The 20,000-nt window shown below is 39.9% G+C and overlaps 2 protein-coding genes across 2 annotated transcripts in view; both read left to right on the top strand.

Annotated features, from left to right (window-relative positions):
* Nucleotides 1–20,000, top strand: part of LOC113801172 (uncharacterized) — a 152,865-nt gene that overhangs the window by 19,129 nt on the left and 113,736 nt on the right. The gene's annotated exons all lie outside the window — the stretch shown is intronic.
* Nucleotides 11,127–20,000, top strand: part of LOC113823969 (zinc finger CCCH domain-containing protein 11A) — a 20,473-nt gene continuing 11,599 nt past the window's right edge. Inside the window, exon 1 of the mRNA XM_070138786.1 lies at nt 11,127–11,282. Coding sequence (XP_069994887.1) covers nt 11,179–11,282 — 104 coding nt within the window. The 5' untranslated portion in view covers nt 11,127–11,178. The remainder of the gene's footprint in view (nt 11,283–20,000) is intronic.

The raw sequence follows: 20,000 nt of genomic DNA, 5'->3' as shown, positions 1-20,000 counted from the left end.
TTGGCGAAGCGGGCATGGTTAGAGTATAGTCAGATAAGAATAGAATATTCAGTTACACAAAATGATTTTTATTATATATTTCAATGAATGAATTTTAAATAGATATTGTATTTAAATCCTTTTTAAAATTCATTTGAGAGTATCCGCGATGTCATCAGGCGTGCATCTTCTAAGTTCCTCAGATAGCGACTTGAGGAAAAATATATAATTTTAGTGTAATAACTAGATAAAGGCTGATATTTAGCACAAATGTAGAGATGTGTGACCTGAACAGCATATAAAAAGCCTCAAGGCCTTTCGCACTTTCGTCAGCCGCCACATTGGAAGATAATCGCCCTGCTGGAATTCTCTTAAAATTGAAGTATCTCGTAAAATAGGTTATATAAAAAAACTCTCAACAACAGCCATGCAAAAGGATTGCTTTTAGCACTGTTATTTCATAAAATCAAGTGAATATATATGAAAAAGATGGAAACAGACAATTTTAACAGAACTAGTGGCCTGTATGACAAAGTGCATCGAAACAAAAGTAGAGATAGCATTCTTATTTATATGTATGTATGTATGTATATATATATATATATATATATATATATATATATATATATATATATATATGTATATATATATGTATGTATATATACACACATATATATATATATATATATATATATATATATATATATATATATATATATGTATGTATGTATGTATGTATATGTGTGTGTGTGTGTGTGTGTGTATATATATATATATACATATATATATATATATATATATATATATATATATATACATATATATTTATATTTATATTTATATACACACACAAGTTTATGCATATTTTGAAAAGTAAGCAAGTTATTAGGGGAAATAGACAGAAAGCCAACATGGCATATTTTCACACATACAAAATATTCTTATTATTAGATTAAAAGATATCCAGAACTTGGAAACACTAGATTGTTGAACAATAGTCCCTTTAGAAAGATAATTATGGTTTTATGTTAGTTCAATTGAATGGAAGGATCTCGTACAACCACACACACACATATATATACAGTCATATATAAATGTACTTATTTTTAAAAAATCAGGATGCCAGAAAAAGCATTAGCTTTACATGAATAAACTCTGACAAATATCTTATGAACAAATTTATACTACATATTCTGTTGTACTTACAGCAGAAACTTCAAAGGGAGAGTCTTTTAGTTCATATGAGCGATAAAATATCATTTGCTTATCAATATAAAAATAAACAAACACAAGAAAGAAGGCAACGGATTATCCTCCACCTTCTCCGGTGTCCCCGAAGCCTGCCACATTATATCTTACCGGGCGACTAAGAAGCTAAGAGTTGGTCAGTATCTCTTTATCTGTTAATGAAGATATGTGAAGTGGCAAAACCCCATCCACAGACATCCTGCAATCCCTGGAAAGGCTGCGGTGGAGATAGTGGCAGCCATGCAGGAGTTCCCATTGGAAATTTTGTCGACACATTTTTCTCGTGAACGTCTGGGCTCATCTAATACCGCATGCAGACGCCATCAAGAGGATACTAAAGTGAGTGAAGCAACATACAGGTGATCTTCGGCCATTTCGGACAAGGTTAAGTGGAAAGGTCGTCCTTCGATATGGAGCTGCATACTCTGATCTGAAATTTCTTGCAGAGTATCGTCAATGGTTTGGTGATGGAACGTTTACAGTGGCCCCTGGCTACAAGCAACAGTACACACTCCATGCATACTTTGGTGGCATAACCTATCCTTGCGTCTGTGCATTCAGTCCAGTGACTGAATTTTGAGAAGGTAGCAATGAAAGCCATCTAGAGGAATTTTCCGAATGCAGAGATTGCTAGAGACGCATCCAGAGCCTTGGCTTTGCAGGACGCAGATGCTGCCTTTGCCCTCCAGGCAAGAGATTCCTGGCTATGGCATTTATTCCGCAGGATGACGTCCACCATTACATTAGGATTTTGCTGGTGGATGAAATATTCTAGGATGATGGCCTTCTGGAGTTTGCAAAATACTTTTAAGAAACCAATGTTGACCAACTGATTCATGGTGATGTGGAAATTCCAGGGAAGTTTTCCTACCAGACTTAGAACATGTATCAGCGAGTGAAAGATGATCTGCTGGAAACAAATAATATGTTGGGAGGATGGCACAATGGCTTTATCAGGATGCTGCCGTGTACAAGACCTCGCAATACTCTATCCTAATGTATGTTTACAGTTATGGAGCAAATGAAATGCACTCTAATTACCTCAGTATATAGTATCACATTCACATGTATACTATATGGACATGTATATATTACAGAATATTGCACAATTTTATTGTAACAGATAACACGCAAGACACTTTCACACTTCACAGCAGTTAAAGCTAGAGTCGCACTAGTCTTCTCTGTCTTGGGATCCCTAGACAGCCTCGCCGAAGTCAGTTCAGTTGACCAATCAAAAGCTCTAGCTGGCCAGACTTCGATGAGGCTGTCTAGGGATCTCAGGACGAAGATGACTAGTGTGACCTTAGCTTAACAGACAGACGCCCAAGTAAAGCCAGCGTCCATTGACCCTCGAGCGGTGCTGACCCAGCATGCTAAAATATCACTGTATCTACTGCATCTAGCACACTAAAATATCACTTCAAAATTGCAGCCAGGTCGCATCATAGTATGTCCATTCTAAGAAATTTCTTTCCTCTGCATTTTCAACAACTTTGAATTACATTTCAATGCCTTTGTCATGCAATATCTGAATACTTCTTTTTAACACCATTGACAATTCATTCACTTGGGTTGAAATGTTCTCCATTTGTTTTGGCACAGTTAAGATAAATAAGATCAGGTTGCAACATTATGCTACTTTCGTCCATGACCTCAGAAAATCGACCAAAAATATTCCCATAAATTAAGAGAGTATGCGCACTGCAATCCTGTTTTAAAGTGTTTGATGTTTTCTACAATATGCAAACTCTCCTCACCAATCCTCTCTCAAGTCTTCTGTACTAATTTTTCAAGACCTACACATCTTTCACGATTGATTTTGTATATACAACTTTTTCAAAAACTTGAATGTTCTTGGATATGTTGTTGATCATGTTATATAGGTCCAGATATTGTCCTTGAAACAGATGCTTCAGTATGACCAATCTGTTGAAATTGTTTCACATTAATGAATTTACACAGGGTTTGTTTTCTAAAAAGTAGAAAAGGAAGAAAGATAGGGGTGTCTGTTATTTGTTGATTAGTGTTAGGCTATATCATTCTCTAATTGCTCCTCACTACATATTTTTTAACATGCATCAACTGTTATTTATCTCATCTCGCCCTCGTGAAATATTTTATGATAACCCTCAATATGCACTCGGTTTCTTGTTGGCTTACGAAATACACGCTGTCTCATCCACATTAATGCCAGCATTTACACTAGGGTTTTCATTAATACTAGTTGTTGCATCCAAGGGAACAGTGTTGGATGGACTCGCACTTCATGAACGTCCTGTTTCACTCTGTGTGGAATGTTCGCCATGATTCTGTTAGTTTCTGCAATATTAGACATTTCAGACATTAGACATTAGCATCATTACTGGCTAAGCAACATAACGTGTATGTTGATGCTGAGCTCGAGATGCACCTTGATTATTTTCTTAGACCCAAGGTCAAAGAGAATAATCTAAACTTGCTGGTAGATCTTGAAAGTTGCTGCAATTCGCTCGTCTGTGTTGTAAGGTGAGGAAAGATTGTCATAACTGCATTTGGAATTATTGATTCTGTAGCATACACTGCATAGAACGGTGTAACCCCTGTCAGCTGTTTGTAGATATTAATTAATGCTAACTGGGGAGTAAAAAAATGCATGTCCAAGTCTGCTGCCTGCAATCCATCTACTATATTGCTGTACTGAATTGAAATTATCTACTTGTAGTGGTTCTCCGCTAGTAAATTGCTGGCTGGATGGTTCATGGGTACAGTCATGTGTTGGAATCTGCCAAGTGCTGCCAACTCTTCGAGGAAACATACTACAAAAGGTTCAACCTGGAAGCAGGTCTTTGAGTTTGCAGTATTGCTTGTGTCAGCTGGTCAGCCAGTACATTCTTCTCCCCTTTTACATACTTAACTTCAGCATTAGCCTCTTTAAGTGATAATAACGTGCTATCCTACCATTTTTTCCCTGCTCCTTCTCAAAAAGCCATTGCAGAGCCTTGTCAGTCCACATGACACAACGCTTGTATATTAAAGATCAATATCTATTTATTGAAAAACACTGTGTCAATATCTAAGGTCATTGGTAGCGCATACAAAATATAGCAATAGGGCAAGGCTTAGGGGCGAAGACCCTAGGTAAGGAAAGCTCATACAGCTTTATCGCAAAGTATTGTGGAAAAAGGTCAAAATTCTAGCGCTGTAGGTTAGTATGGTAATGAAAAAGATAAAGATGGAATGACAGAGTACGAAGGCCGTTCAGGACAGGCACAAATGCAGCCTTTCAATCTTTCAGCACGGATGGGGACAGAAGGGGATGAAGAAATGGAAAAAGAAAGGTGAAGAAAAGACCATGCAAGGTCTGAGGTCCAAGGTAGTGGTGAACCCCTACCTTGGGCCTCAGTCTTCATCTCCACGACAACAGCGGGCATGGGATAAGGGGCATTAAAGACCGATATTTCTTTAAAGACTCCATAATAGACAGAACCTCACTATTCCTAGGAGTTCTGCTGAAGCAACACGTAGGCATAGGACTTTTCCACTGAACTCTTTGAATTGGATCAAAACAATGGAGCAAGTCGCTTAAGTTTTGCTAACTTTGTATAGTTAAATTTTTCATTTATCTATTTATTATTATTATTATTATTTTCTTTTATTTATTATTATTATTATTCTATTCTATTTATTATTATTATTATTTTTTTTTTTTTTACAAAATGCCGGTAATAGCCATTGAGGCCAAAATATGCTTGTACTTTTTTCATAGTGCTTGGCCTGGTGTAATTTTGTACAGATGCTGTTTTATCAAAGTTAGGTCTCACTATCCCATGCCCCGCACAGTGGCCTAGCAACTGGGTGTGCAAAAAGTTTGATCTCTGGTGTTGTCTGGAGCTGTGCTTGAATTAGTCTCTTCAGGACTCTTCAGTTGTACCTCAAATGTCTATGATATATTGCTACATCATCCCGGAATGCGTTAACTCCATCTCCTAGCAGTACTGTCAGGACTCTTGTCATTGCATTTTGAAATGCTGCGGATGCTCTGGAGAGACCGAATGGCATGCCCAGCTACTCTCAGAGCCCTGCCACACTGTATTCATTTAAGATCTCTTCTATCTGGGGCAAAGGAAAATTACTGAACTTGCTATTTCGATCCAGGCGACGATAGTCTACATATTGACGAGATCTTTCATCCTTGAGATTCACAAGCACAGTTTGAGAGCCTGCCACTCAGGTCCCACGAGGAGTCGTGCTGCAAGAGAACCCAGGGTGCTCAAAAACTTTTTCTGATTCTGTGGCAATTCAATGTTTGATCAAATATTTCTGCAATGTTTCCCCTTTCAAGGTGATAGCTTATTGATTCTCTTTCAGAACCTTCACTGCTTCACTGCCACTCGTCAATTTTAAGACTTTAGAAGTTGCTGCAAACTCTCCTCATTGCACTCGACTGATTTGTTAGTCGACTAGCCGACCCTTGGGTGTCAAAACAATGCAACTCCTAGTTTAGGGGATCATCGCCCTCCTCTTCCTCAGCGCACGCTTTCCCTTCTAGTATACTCATTAGGCGGTACATTTTATGTTGCCTTTGCAGGCTAGAATAATCTTCAGTGTGTGATAAAATTGGAGGCGTGTAGCAGGTGAATGAAGGGGGACTTTGCTGAAGGGTTTATTAAGTTCTATGTGTGACCCTACGAGAGGGTGCCGAGGGCAACGGTGACAAGCTAGGCCGTCGTCTGTCCCTGTCTCCCTGATTTGTTCTGCGTCTGCTCGTTTTCCCCTGTCTGCATTGCCTGCCTGACGAGACATCCAGCTATTCCTTGCAAGGGTGCTTTGCTTGCTTAGGAGAAAGTGTCAAAAGTGTAGAGTGGACACGCGTCCGCTGACGGAGGAAGGCAGCTGCTGGGGCCTAGGTGCGAAAGGGGGGACCAGTCAGCCTTGAGTATATCGTTGAGAGTAAGGATGACTGCATCCTCTGATGTACTACTATTAATATCTCCACTGTAGTTGTGATGTGGGTTGGCACCCTATATTGATCCTTAGATTTGTTACAAATACTAGCAAGGAAATTGCAGGCCAAACAATCGAACAGTGTGACCCCTTCAGCTAGTTTTTGCCCATGAATCAACATAATGGAACATCTCGTCGCAAGATGGAAGAGTAACCCAAACAACATCAGCATGGTTAGGGGGTTCTCTTCTGCTGAATCCACACTGATTATGGACTCGTGACACATCCCTCTCTCAACGGTGATTATCCACCTCTATAAGCCCCAGACTAGATCTGTAAGATTGCGAAGTCGGGGTGTCCTGTGTCGGAATGTTTTTACCGGCAGTGTTTATTTGTAGTTTAAGACTTCCTTTGTGTGGGAAGTTTGTCATTTGCCACTGGAGTGGAAGTAGATAGTTGTCGCGTCTTTAAGGCTGCATTTGATTCCTCTAGAATCGCACTCACTGTCTGTACAGGTCCAGGGTTTGTTGTGCCTGTTCTCCTTAATTACATTTCCTATAGCCCAAAAGCATTAATTGCACCAGATTTTACAAGCATGCCCACACAAAGCAGCACTTGCAATCCCCCAGGGAAATTATTTTTTTTCTGGATCTGCCGCCAGAAATTCTATGTCAAGCTTTTGATCCCTGAACATTCAAAGTAGTTGAGCGATTCCTGCTCCATGACAACTCGTTACCTGGTGGATGTATATCGGAGGTTATAAACTTCGCACATCCTCGTGCTTTGATTATTTCATAAAGTGGGGTATAAATGACGTTCGGGACTGCCCCACAGTCCACTAATGCTTTGGTCTGAATATGACGTACTGTGAGACTAAGGATTGAGTAGTTTGCTAAATCGAGTCCCATAACACCTATAAGGATCATGTCAGCCTTGTCATCACTCTGTCCATGTTACTATTTCGACGGTTTCCCCACTGGATAGCCTTCACCATTCTTTCAGTTTCCTCTGACCTTTTTCCTAGAGTTAACATTAGCGAGATGATCTAGGTCACCACAAACAAAACAAAGTCTCGGGACGTTGGTGACACTGTCTTTTGTTCGTGACCCTCCAGTTCCGCCACATCCACGGCTATGTTTCCCACGGACAATGCGTCCTCTACTGAAATCTCGACCGCTTTCTCTCCGACCTCTTGTCTGTGCGGCTGGGGCATAGAAAGGTGGATTAATTAAACGTGCCACATCTGTCATGTCGGCAGTTCCCGTAATACTCACAGTAGCGTAAGTGGTTGAGCAGTAGATTGATATTTCCTACTCTTTTCCCTGCCCAAGGGGCTTCTGGCGAAGTCCACCCGAAGTCCACCCGTAGCCTCATCGTCTCTAAGATGGTCTATCGTCCATAGCGCCACCGTGCCGAGAATACTAGTTAAATTCATCTTCCGTATTTCTGCATCATCCTAAATAATACATTATCCCTTCGGCGCTATTTCTTTGTTGCTCTAGAAGGCGAAACTCTCTCTAAGGCATGCAACAATTATTTTTTGAGCCAGTGTTGTACCTCCGACTTTTCCACTTTAACCAAATCGTTCAATTGATGCGTATGATATCTGCATGGTCGAGGTTTCAGGAGAGATACCCTGCCACATCACTTTATCCGATCCGGGATTTCTCGGAAATGTTTCCAACTTCAGTTGTTCGGGTCGGTTACACTGAAATGGCGATGGAGGCTCTCATCGGTGTGTTTGAGAGCGAACACGATTTCATCACGGTCTTCGGTGATTCTTAAATATTCACGTTCATGTTGTGTTTGCTTTTCTCACTTCTCCTGGATATGCCTTCACTAGATAAATTAAGAGGAATGATCCTCCTCTTGGTATCCGTGTTACCTCTGGGGACAATGCTTTGCACGGCCACCACTAATCGGTTTGTATCTACCAAAATACTGCTAGTTCCTTCCATCCCTTGATTTGCAGGAGTCGATATCTCGGTCTTTTTGCGGGGTCGGACACTCTTCTCATATGCTTATAAGTAAAACAATACAAAACGGAATATCAAACCAAAATAGACCATGTGAGCAGCAAAAACATTTCATATGTTTAACTAATTACTAACATGGAGTGCTAATATTTTGCCATGAATCCATCCAAGTTTCAAGTTGTGATTATCTGCGTACAGTCAATAATCATCGTTATTACCACAGTTCAGTATAAAAACTGCCACATTTTATGTTTTTATGTACCATTATTGTGTGTTTTCATATATTTTTTGTATTAAATAACATTTGTTTATTTCCATTTCGTTATTGGCTATTACCGCCACCCAGGCATGTCAAATGATACTTTACTATTGGGGGTCACTACAATGCCCGATTTAAAGTTCTTAAGTTGTCGTATTCAGCATGGAGATACTTAAGAAAGGCTTGGATGCTGTCAAGATGTCTCAGGGAACATATCCTGCAAGTTTTATTGATGTACTCCGCATGATGATTGAAACCTTTGGTTGGGTCAAGGAGTGCACTTTGACCTGTCCGTTGTTCTTAAGTGGATTTGTCCAAAATTTTGACACTTAAGAATGATTGATTCTTATTATTTGTTGGTAGAAGAACATTTTGGTGTAGGCTTCATGGATGTACTCAACCATGCTGATAAAACTTTAAAGCCAGTGGGAGTAAAAGGGGTACCCGTTTTTCCACCTTTTTTGTTTTGTGTAATAACGGTACTCGAGAATGGATGATTAAACAAGTGATCCTTATTCCTCCCATTAAAATCTACATTTGAAGTCCAATCTTGACCCAGTACCCCAAATAGTAAGGGAGTAGCAGTCATTTTAAAGGTACCGGAAGACGGAAATTGGGCGGGCCACATTTGCCCTCTTCTTAAGTGGCTTTGTCCACAAAACCAATATGATATCAGCATGCCATAAAGTATATTCGTTAAAGGTTTCACTGATGTACTCAACATGCTGATTAAAAGTGATAATTAGCATTAATTAGGTCGTTCTAAAGTGGCCAAATCCACAATGTGTTCACTTAAGAATGATGGATCCTTAATCAGACCCCAATGAAGATTAGGTTTGGAAGATGTACTCGAGTATGCTGATAAAAACAATTTTTGAGGGTAGTTTGAGAAGCGCCTCCTCGCGGATACCACAGTTGCAGCACGTAAAAATGGCCGTTTAGGGTCCATGGCGCCTTTGGTGTTCAACCCAGGTGTCAAACCTTGGGTCTTTTTTCCGGCGCCAAGAGGTGTAGTACTAGTTTCCTATGACTCCGCCCCTATTTATGGGGGCGGAGTCATATATAAGCAACTGCACCTGGCTGATGAGCGCGCGGAGCACCTCTGCCCGTTCTAAAACTGGAAGAAAATGGGGTCCAAAGTTGATGCTACACTGTATGGTGCAATATTAGTAACTTTGATGATGTTAATGAGGATATTATTGTACTAAGTACTAGTTTAAAAGTATTTACGCGCGCGCGCGCGTGTATGTGTGCCTGTATGTATATATATTATATATATACATACAGAAATGTGTACATACATACATACCTGTATATACAGTATACACACTCACACATATATACTTAAACACATATGTATACACACATGCATATATATATATATATATATATGCATATATATATATATATATATATATATATGATATATATATATAATATATAATATATATATGTATATATATATATAGATAGATAGATATATATATATATGCAGAAATATAATATTAAAAATATACACTACCACCATTTATAACAATATAGAGTTTAAGGTTTATATGCTTTCGTATTAATAAGGCTACGGCTAAGAAGAGCGAGGTTCAGGTTTATCTTTCGTATGTGTACATTTTTATGCGTTATGTCATGCAAGGCTTGTTACTGTTTTTCTTATATCATTTATGCTTTAATCTTGGGCAATATTCAGGCCTCCAAAAGTGTTCTGTGACGAATAATATACGGGGAAGTATCTCATGTTTTATTTACATAATGTGTTCGAATGGTTAAAAGAATTATTATGAAAATCTGTATTAGGTTTTACATAATCATTTTACTTATTATGTATGTATGATTGAATATGCATACGTAAACTTATATATCCTTTTGAATGTGGTTGATATCAATCAATAAATAGTGTCATTTTCAAAATATTTAAAGAAGTGTGACCTTCGAAACCATTGTCGATGGACGAATGAAGAAGTATGATGGGAGGCGCTTAGGGCCCGCGCATTTTCAACTGATTTCGATAGTTTTCCGTCGTTTGATTTGTAATTTGAAGATGTTGATAACTAACAACTTGTATTTATTGTAATTTCCTAATGTTACATCAGTAAACCAGTGATTTGTTAATTGATACAATTCAAAAACAAAATCAGATTCGTCAACTCGAGTACAATTCCTAAGAATGGGGGTGGAACCGCACCTGTGGCAACAGCCTAGAAGCATCGGCAGGGTTGCTGTCGCGATCGGCCTGGAGAATGTCGCAAATGAAAAAAACGACACTAGTGTAGTTAGACAGTTTCTTGACACCGGAAAAAAGGCCTCTTTTGTACTTGCCATGCTGATTAAATCCCTCTGGGCTCTCTGACTAACACACTCACACACACACACACACACACACACATTCATACGAAAAATTAGATGCAGTTGTCAAACAGTCATGTCATTACTATAAAACGTACGATTCAATCATTTAACTCATTATTCATTATTATGGTACTATATTGTCAGAAAAGATATTATTATCGAAATTTTGACATGTTTTGCTTGTTACACACATCATTTAAGGAAACGTTTCCAGATAACGTAACAAATCTTTTATAACTCAGGTCCCTCACATACTTGGATAGATATGGAAGTAAACATCAAGGAAGCCACTTCGTCTTAAGTTCCGTTTTTGTTTGGTTCAAGGTAAGGATATATCTTTGTTCAAATAATGATTACCCTTTCCATACATTCAGTCACAGTAATAAGTGCAAATGCACGAATGGTGACTCAGTGAGTAAGCGACCTTGAATGCTACAAGGGAAGACATTATTGTCAAGATCGTTGCAAGGTGGATCAAGTGCATACTCTGTTGTATTTATATCAACGGAACAAGAAGTGGATGCAGTTGTAAGGTAATTACCCACAAGATAACGTTTTGATTGCAGTTGAAATGTTTCTGATTGTTAGATGGTGTACTTCAAGTACCTCCCCATGTTTGAGTTTTACTTTTTTAAATGGAAGAATTCACAGCATTTAGAATTTATGGTAATTTTCTATATTACCTTTGCCTCTCCGATATCAATGATTTTGGTATCGTTGGATTCCTCTCACTGTCCACATTGCAAATATGTAGTTTTTATTGCGCGGTAACCCCCCCCCGTTAGCGACAAACTTGGGCCCGATAGCAGGTGAGGGCTTGAAAGGTTCCATGGAAAATGAGGGGTTAAATAACACTATTAATATAACCCACAGTGAAAATAATGGTAATTTTCTATATTACCTTTGCCTCTCCGATATCAACGATTTTGGTATCGTTGGATTCCTCTCACTGTCCACATTGCAAATATGTAGTTTTTATTGCGCGGTAACCCCCCCCCGTTAGCGACAAACTTGGGCCCGATAGCAGGTGAGGGCTTGAAAGGTTCCATGGAAAATGAGGGGTTAAATAACACTATTAATATAACCCACAGTGAAAATAATGGTAATTTTCTATATTACCTTTGCCTCTCCGATATCAACGATTTTGGTATCGTGGGATTTTTCTCACTGTCCACATTGCAATTATATAGTTTTTATTGCGCGGAAACCCCCTGTTAGCGACAAACTTGGCCCCGATAGCAAGGGAGGGCATGGAAGGTTCCAGGGAAAATGCGGGGTTAAATAATACTAATGATATAACAAACTGTGAAAATAACCATGGTTATTCACATGACTTTCCATTGCAGGGGGCTGTGCCCCCTGCGACCACCCCTTGAGGGGCTGCCACCCCCCCAACCCCCGCCGAGGAAACAAAACCTCCACCCCGAATTCCCGGCAGGTTAGAGCGTTACAAAATTATCGTCGATCTCAGAGCGGCGGACATATTACAGTTACCTCGTAACATTTCCATTGAATCAGCATACTAACCTTGACATAGTCATCATTGTATACAGAGACAATTGTTGTATAATCACGATGAATGGGGTATATATACCATGAACAGAAGAGCGCCCTCGTCGGCGGGTTTTGCGCCTCTCTCGATGTTACACCGATGGCCTCAAGGTCGAGTTTTCCGTCCCCTGGAACCACGATTTTCAAATTCCTAACCAAAATAACCACCGCGTTCAGTACTTCGCCATAGCCGCCGCGATGACCGAGTGTGGAGGGTGCTCCTACTAGGTACCAGGTTATGGTAGGATAAGTTATCGGCTCCGCATCTAGTTCGTATCTGCTCTATCTTGCCGTGAATATGTGGTGGATATTTTGTTTCCTCGGCGGGGGTTAGGAAGTGGCAGCTCCTGCTGGGGGGGTCACAGGGGGCACAGCCCCCTACAATGAAAAGTCATCTGAATGACCATGGATATTTTCACTGTGGGTTATATTATAAGGGTAATTTTCTATATTACGTCTGCCGCTCCGGCCGCCGCTCTGGCCGCCGCTCTGGCCGCCGCTCTGGCCGCCGCTCCGGCCGCCGATCCGACATTGTCGTCCCCGATATAGGACCCAAGTTTGCCGCTAACAAGGGGTTTCCGCTGCCGCCCCCAACCCCCGCCGAGGAAAAAAAACCTCCACCACATATCCCTGGCAGACTAGAGGGTTACACAGTTATTGGCGATCTCGGAGTGGCGGACGTATTACATTTACCTCATAACATTCCCACTGAATCAGCATACTAACCTTGACATAGTCAGCATTGTATACAGAGACGATTGTAGTATAATCAGGATGAACAAGGTATACCATGAACAGAAGAGTGTTGGTGGCCCGCCTTCGTTGGCTTGGTGGGTTTTGCGCCTTTCTCGATGCATCTAGCTCGTGTGCACTCTATCCTGCCGTGAACACGTGGGGGATATTTTGTTTCCTTGGTGGGGGTTTGGGGGCGGTAGCTCAGGGGGGGTCACAGGGGGCACAGCCCCCTGCAATGGAAAGTCATGTGAATAACAATGGTTATTTTCACTGTGGATTACATTATTAGGGTAATTTTCTATATTGCGTCCTCCGCTCCGACCGCTGCTCCAACATCGTTGCCCCTGCTATCGGGGCCACTAAGTTTGCCGCTAACGGGGGGTTTCCGCTCAATAAAACCTACATATTTGGATTGTACAGAGTGAGAGGAATCCAACGATACCAAAATCCTCGATATCGGAGAGGTGAAGGTAGTATAGAAAATTACCGAATTTATCAGTAGGTAAGTAAAATAACTATTTTTGTCAAAAAAAAGAAGAAAATCCAGCTTTTGATATTTCATGAACTCCATAGGAGTATAGCATTTCTGGATTAGGAGAAATTGTGAGATTATTGATAAAAAATGCCCTTTGCTAAGCTAATTTTACAGAACAGGCTTTCATTTGAAGATTCGGGGAAAATTTACAGTGGATAACAATCAAGAATTGAGTAAAAAAAAGATATGGAACGGTTACCTTGACGTTGAATAAGACACTTTCCATCTATGGTATAAGGTGTGCAAATTTACACAACAGAGAAAAGAAAAGACCGACCCATCTTTTTCAAAGTCCCTCACCATGTTGACATCATGAATGTAAGCAAAAGTATGACCAGTCAACTCATTCTTGCGCTCTGTTAAGTAGTTCATGTATTACTACGTAGTTGTCAAAACGATATTTGGCTAATTATCAGTGTCTGCTGTTCCACATATATGCTTTAAAAGGCCTTTGTTAATATTGTTATCTCATGTTCATGTTTCAGGATTTATTAGATAGTGATTTAAGGGAATTTATCTGAAGAACCTTCTGTGCACACGCATTTTCGTGTTTCTGCCGCCAGGTTTGACAGGATGTTTCCCAGGCAGTTAGTGACAGGAGGCCGGCAAGTAATGTTTCGTTTTCAGTGTTATGTCGATTCTAGGTTGGTCTTAAGACTATACAGTGGAAACAAAGAAGAAAAAGACCTTAATAACTGTCGCACTTTGATTTCTGAGGCCATCAGGTACCCCAAATCCCCTAAAAAGTGAGAAAAATGAAGCGATCACATCCACAATAGACCAACCCACTGACTCTCCTTGGGTGGTGCCTGAAGGGCATGCCTAGTCACGGCACCTAAATTGTTAGGTTAGGTTGGGTTAAGGGTCAGGGCGTTTTGGGGGGTTTGGAAGGTGTGACATCCTGTAGATTTTGCCGAAAGATGGGTTGGATTCCCGTAGAGTTTTTCGAACTTTAGTGCGTTGGTGCATAGACTTTCAAAGGTGGCGGACATGTTCGATTTTCATTGTTTTTTGTGCTAGTTTTACATATTTCTGTTTGTACGAAGTACATCAGGGAAATTATGGGGTAAAACAGGCTTAAATAAGAAGTATAAAGATAAAAAATGCGTAAAACTAGCACAAAAAATGCTTAAAATCAGCTAGTGAAACTCTACCAATGTAACCACTATCTTTGAAATTCTACGGGCTTGCGCGCCAGAATTCAAAAACTCTACAGGAACCCAACCCACTTTTTGGCCAAACTCTACAGGATTGCTTTGACTTTAATCACCTTTTTCGTCATTTGGAGCTCTTGATGGGCCCAGATATAAAACTGGGATGGTTACTAAAGTTTAATTATTCTTCGATGCCACTGTAAAAGTCTTAAAAGAACCCAGAATCAACACAACACTGGAAACACAACATTTCTCAATGGCGTTCTAGCTCGAAATGATCAGGCTGATGACCTATCAACCTGTGGCTGCCGCAAGAAAGCGTGAAACACTTGATGGGCATGATTCTATATGAGGGTATAGTTATAAATATCAAAATATGCAAATGAAGTATAATAACATTAATAAAAGACTTTTTAGGCATGTATGTAAAACTTCAATAACATTACTCTAGTATGAGTAGATGAGTAATGTCTATGGAGCTAGTGAGATCCTAGTTACATACTCCTTTTTGGGAGTCTTATGGTATGGTTGGTTTAGTACTGATCCAACAGGTCATACCTGTAATGGTATGTCAGTGGATTTGCATCCGCCATAGACTGGTGTCAATCATCTCTTTAAGGAGCTTTTGTGTGTGGGTGTAAGTGCCCACAGGTATGGCTGGGTGCTAGAGATCGACGGGGGAGAGCCGGAGCGGCTCCCCTGATGGCCAAGGCCTGGGTAGGCCTAGTTGCTGCTGCTGTGATCTTGCTCTGGTGGAGGATCGGTGAGTGCTGAACTCGACCCGGGCGCTGGAGCTTAAGTAGGGCTGAGCTGTGTCAGCTACCTGGGAACGAGGGGAGCCTGCGGTCCAATAGGCGAGCCTTGAGGTGTCCGGTGTCAACCAATCAGGTCTTGGTATGCATCTTCGAGAAGCTGCTGATGGTGAGGGTGAGAGGACAGGCTGTGTGGACCTGGACCCAACCTGGGATAAGTATACCGCGCTGCAGGTTGCGGGGGTCTGCTACAATGGCTGAGGTCCTGCTCAGGAAGGGTTGTTGTATATGTATACTGAAAAAATTGTAGGGATAGACTCTAGACTGTACAGTATTTTTCTTGCGTGGGGAATATTACAATTTTTTCATTTGCAGAAAACATCATTTTGTCTATATTTGTGCGGACGGATGATAAAACAAGTGTGCTGAAAGGTCAAAAGAATTCTATGCATGGAAGATAATTTAAAAGAGAACTAAGTGTGCATGGAAAGTTATCCAAGAACTACATATGTGCAGAGAGAATTTGACCAAATAATTTTAGTGCAGGGAACACATTCCCCGTACAGACCAAACTCTACAGTCTGGGATAGACTATGCAGTATTTATACATCAATGTTAATATTAGGGTGCTGTGCTACCCAAAATCCCTTTTATTTGGCAGGGTACCACTACCTGTCAAGTCCTCTGCCTGGAATGTAAGTTTCCACCTCATTTGATGCATAATAGAGCCCAATCAGGTCAGAGTGAAATACATTGTGAGTGATTATTTGGTGGCTTTGCGAGACTGCCAGACTGTAGAGTTTGGTCCTTTCTGCAGATCTGTCAGGAAAATGTAGACAAAATGATGTTTTTGCGTGCATGAAAAAATGTAATATTCCCTGCGCAAGAAAAATACTCTACGGTCTGCTGGCACTGATTCTTTAGTTATGAATTTATGAAGTTTTCACCTGTTGATATTGTACTTTGCTGAGGTAATTCTACAGAATAGGCCAAGGGGAGGACTGATAGGGGCTCTGCTCTCCAACACCCCCCAGGAAACATTGTCTTCAGCTTGGTATACATAGCAAGATAGAGCTGAAACTCGGGAGCACTGAGTGGACTTGAGGCCCTATCATACTAGCACTTTTTTTTGGTTATGACTGTTTCTGTCTGACTAATTTCTGTCTTGATCTTGTAATATGGACGATCTAAACAGCTAGAAGTTTTTTTATTGAGAAATTAGGTAGAGTGAGGGAATGTAAACATAAGCTAATATTTGAGAACATTCGTATATATAATATACATAATCATATTTCTTTAAAATATCATGATATGTATGAGAATGTTCGTATGATTCCGGGACCTTACACTGATGGCACCATGTTTATTTACATGAGCACCATGTTTTCTGCTTTGGTTGTGTGGTTTCTGTAATATTTTCCTCTATCTGTGGTGTTATCATTTGTGTCTGCAGATTATTTCTTGTATTGATGACTGTAACCTTTTGTCCTCTATAAGAATATCATTAGTTCAAACCTACCATATAGATTAACCCTTTTTTATATCAATATCAGAAAAAATGAATATCACAATTATTGGTGATAAAATGTTATGTGAGATTTTTCTTAAAAAATCATTTTTTGTACATGTACACATAAAATATGCCCTCCATTTAGACTCCCTGTTAATGTGCTGTACCTTATAAAGGGATCTGTATGTGTACCGAGTAAGAAGTGCCAATGATAAAAAATGAATATAAATAATGATGATAATATTTTGGTTTGGCTACGCCCTAACAGTCTATGCAGTCTACCATTGTTGAAATAGATTGTATCCGTTCTAATGAGCACTTCAGTACAAAAGGCATCTTGGATGTGATTTTTGAACTCCGGAAAAATAAGAGAGATATTGATTATTTTATGCTGAAGATGGTAATACACAATGACAGCTGCTGTAAAATGAAAACTATATGGAATTTTGAAAATTAGTCCTATGCATTGTCCTTGTAGAGAGTTGAAACAGCTATTGTACCTTTTTCAAGTGTTTCGAGTAAAAAATGCTACCTGTGAACACCACCCAGGTTTTCAATGATTTTTATTCAATTAGTTGCAAGGATAATTCATGTAAATGACAAAACACCAAGTATATGCTGGTTCCCATTGCTCAATGGCTAAATAAAAAAAAAAAATTACAAAAGAAAATGATATAAAACTATGGGGTAACTAATGATTTTTCCTTTACATATAAATGGGTTTACTCCTATGAAATGAACATGATTCAGACAGTTAATCTTCTGTGAGTTACACATATAAACCTCCTCAAAAAGAATAGTAAATAGAAAATAGAAAGTGAAAATAGAATATTAGTATTTTCTAGTTTATATTAGTTTTATTAAACATGTTGCGCAAGAATATGTTTTCATATAAAAAAACAATGTACCTTTACATAATATGATCCCTATTGAATCTGATTGACTTGGTAATAATCTCATCGCAAGGTACACTAAATTAGTTTTTTTTTTTTTTTTTTTTTTTTTTTTTTTTTTTTGTATATGACAACATTAGATTTAGCAAAAGAATTATAGAGATAATGAACTGGCAATGGAGTCCAAATTTCTATTGGCCTGTTCTCAGCACTTTGTTTACATAAGCTGTGATACCATCCAGTGGTTGTGATTATCATGTGCCCTGAAACTGGTTGGTTGCATTTGTAATGGCCTTGGACATAATTTGTCAATTCCTATTTTTTTAATTTCTAAAAAAAAAAAAAAAAAAAAGCAGCAAAGTATAGATACGTAATGCAGAAACAATGAATCCAATGTAATTTACAATTGCAAAGAATCCTCCCCCCCCACAAATTAAAAAAGGAAAGGAAATTTAAAAATCTGAATCCGAGATACCCTTTGCATAGGGTTGATTAACTGAAGAATGTTTTTCAGGTTATTCTGGTAAAATATACAACCAGTTGATGGTAGTGTTGACTGTTAAAAAAATAAAGAATAAGAATATAAAAGGGACTTTTTAGAGGCTCACATCCCTTATTGGGGGTTGTATAAATAATATATGAGATTAAGCAAAATTATATACTCCATAACATGCATTTTTTTTTTTCCCTTTTTTTTCTTTTCTAGTATATAGATAGGCTTCAAAAAGTAACATAATTTGACCATGTCATCATCATCATTGGGAGCTAATGCTGCTGGGGGTGCATAGCTGCATCCAGTCTTCATTTCCATCTATGAGAATCCCTCATGGCGAGCCGCCAGGCAGAAGACTTGGCTCATTGATGTGCCCAAGCCTGACATCCTTTGTCATCCCCCAGGCCTCCTCCACTTGGGGTTGTCTTGTACAGAGACAACCTGGTGGCAGGTTCCACCATAATGACCAGTCCATACAAATATTGAAAAGTATTGGTGCAAGGACGCACCCTTGCTTCACTCCTGAACTAACAGGAAAGAAGCTCGACAGGCAACCACCACACTTTCAGTACCAGTATACAGGCATGCTATTAATCCAATAATCCTTGTTGGAATACCTCGCAATCTCAGGATCTCCCAGAGTGATTCCTGATGCACTGTATTGAACGTCTTCTTGAGGTCGATGTAGGCTGCAAGCAGCCCGCGCCAGAACTCACGCTGGTGCTATACCAACTGGTGCAAGGATACGGTCTATTGTGAATCCAGATTGTTCTGGCCTCTGTTGCCTCAGCAGGTGGTCTCTTATATGGATGTGGTTAAGAACCTTGCCTGGTATATTGAACAATGTGATGCCTTGGATATTGCTGCAGTCCAATTGATCCCTTTTCCCCTTCCAGAGAGGGATGACCACACATCTCAACAGGTCAGGGGCGATGGTACCAGACTGCCAAATGGCAGCCAGGACAGCATGTAACCCCTGTGCCATAGGGGCTCCCCTTCACTTCAGTTAGGGAGGGTGGATCCTCACTGATGGGTAGGTCTGGCAACGAAATCTCGACACTACCCACATCCAAATTAACTGTTGGTGGGTCAACCTGGTGCAACTGCTCAAAATACTCTGCCCAACGCTCCCACACCACAACATGATCTGAGATGATCTTGCTACCTACTAAGCGGACTGCAGTCACCTGTGAAGAGGGCTTGGAGTTAAGCTTTCTCAGGGCTTGGTAGGCAGGACAAAGGTTATTTTCTAAGAAATGGCCTTTAATCTCCTCTGCAAGACTCCTAATAAACTGTGACTGAGTCCTGCGCACCTGAGAATGATGCAAATCCCATGTCAGATGAGCCGCAAGCTTGCACCATTGCCTGGGAGATAAAATTCTATCTTGTTCTAGGGCTTCACCAATCGATTCATGGATTGCATCGAACATTGCATCGAGGTGTCCCACAGAAGTACAGGGTCCGTCAGGTTGTCAGGTGCCATGAAGCAACCAGAAATTGCCTCGGCAAACCCTCAGGCATACAGAAATGACAACTTTAAAACTTAATTGGCAACTCCACTATGGATCTCTTTATTGTGTCAACATAGTTAAGTTTGCAGTTACAACAAAATAACTATTTTATCTTGC

The sequence above is a fragment of the Penaeus vannamei genome, chromosome 25 (genome assembly GCF_042767895.1).
Source record: "Penaeus vannamei isolate JL-2024 chromosome 25, ASM4276789v1, whole genome shotgun sequence".
Lineage (NCBI taxonomy): Eukaryota > Metazoa > Arthropoda > Malacostraca > Decapoda > Penaeidae > Penaeus > Penaeus vannamei.
This window is presented reverse-complemented; position numbering and strand designations above follow the sequence as displayed.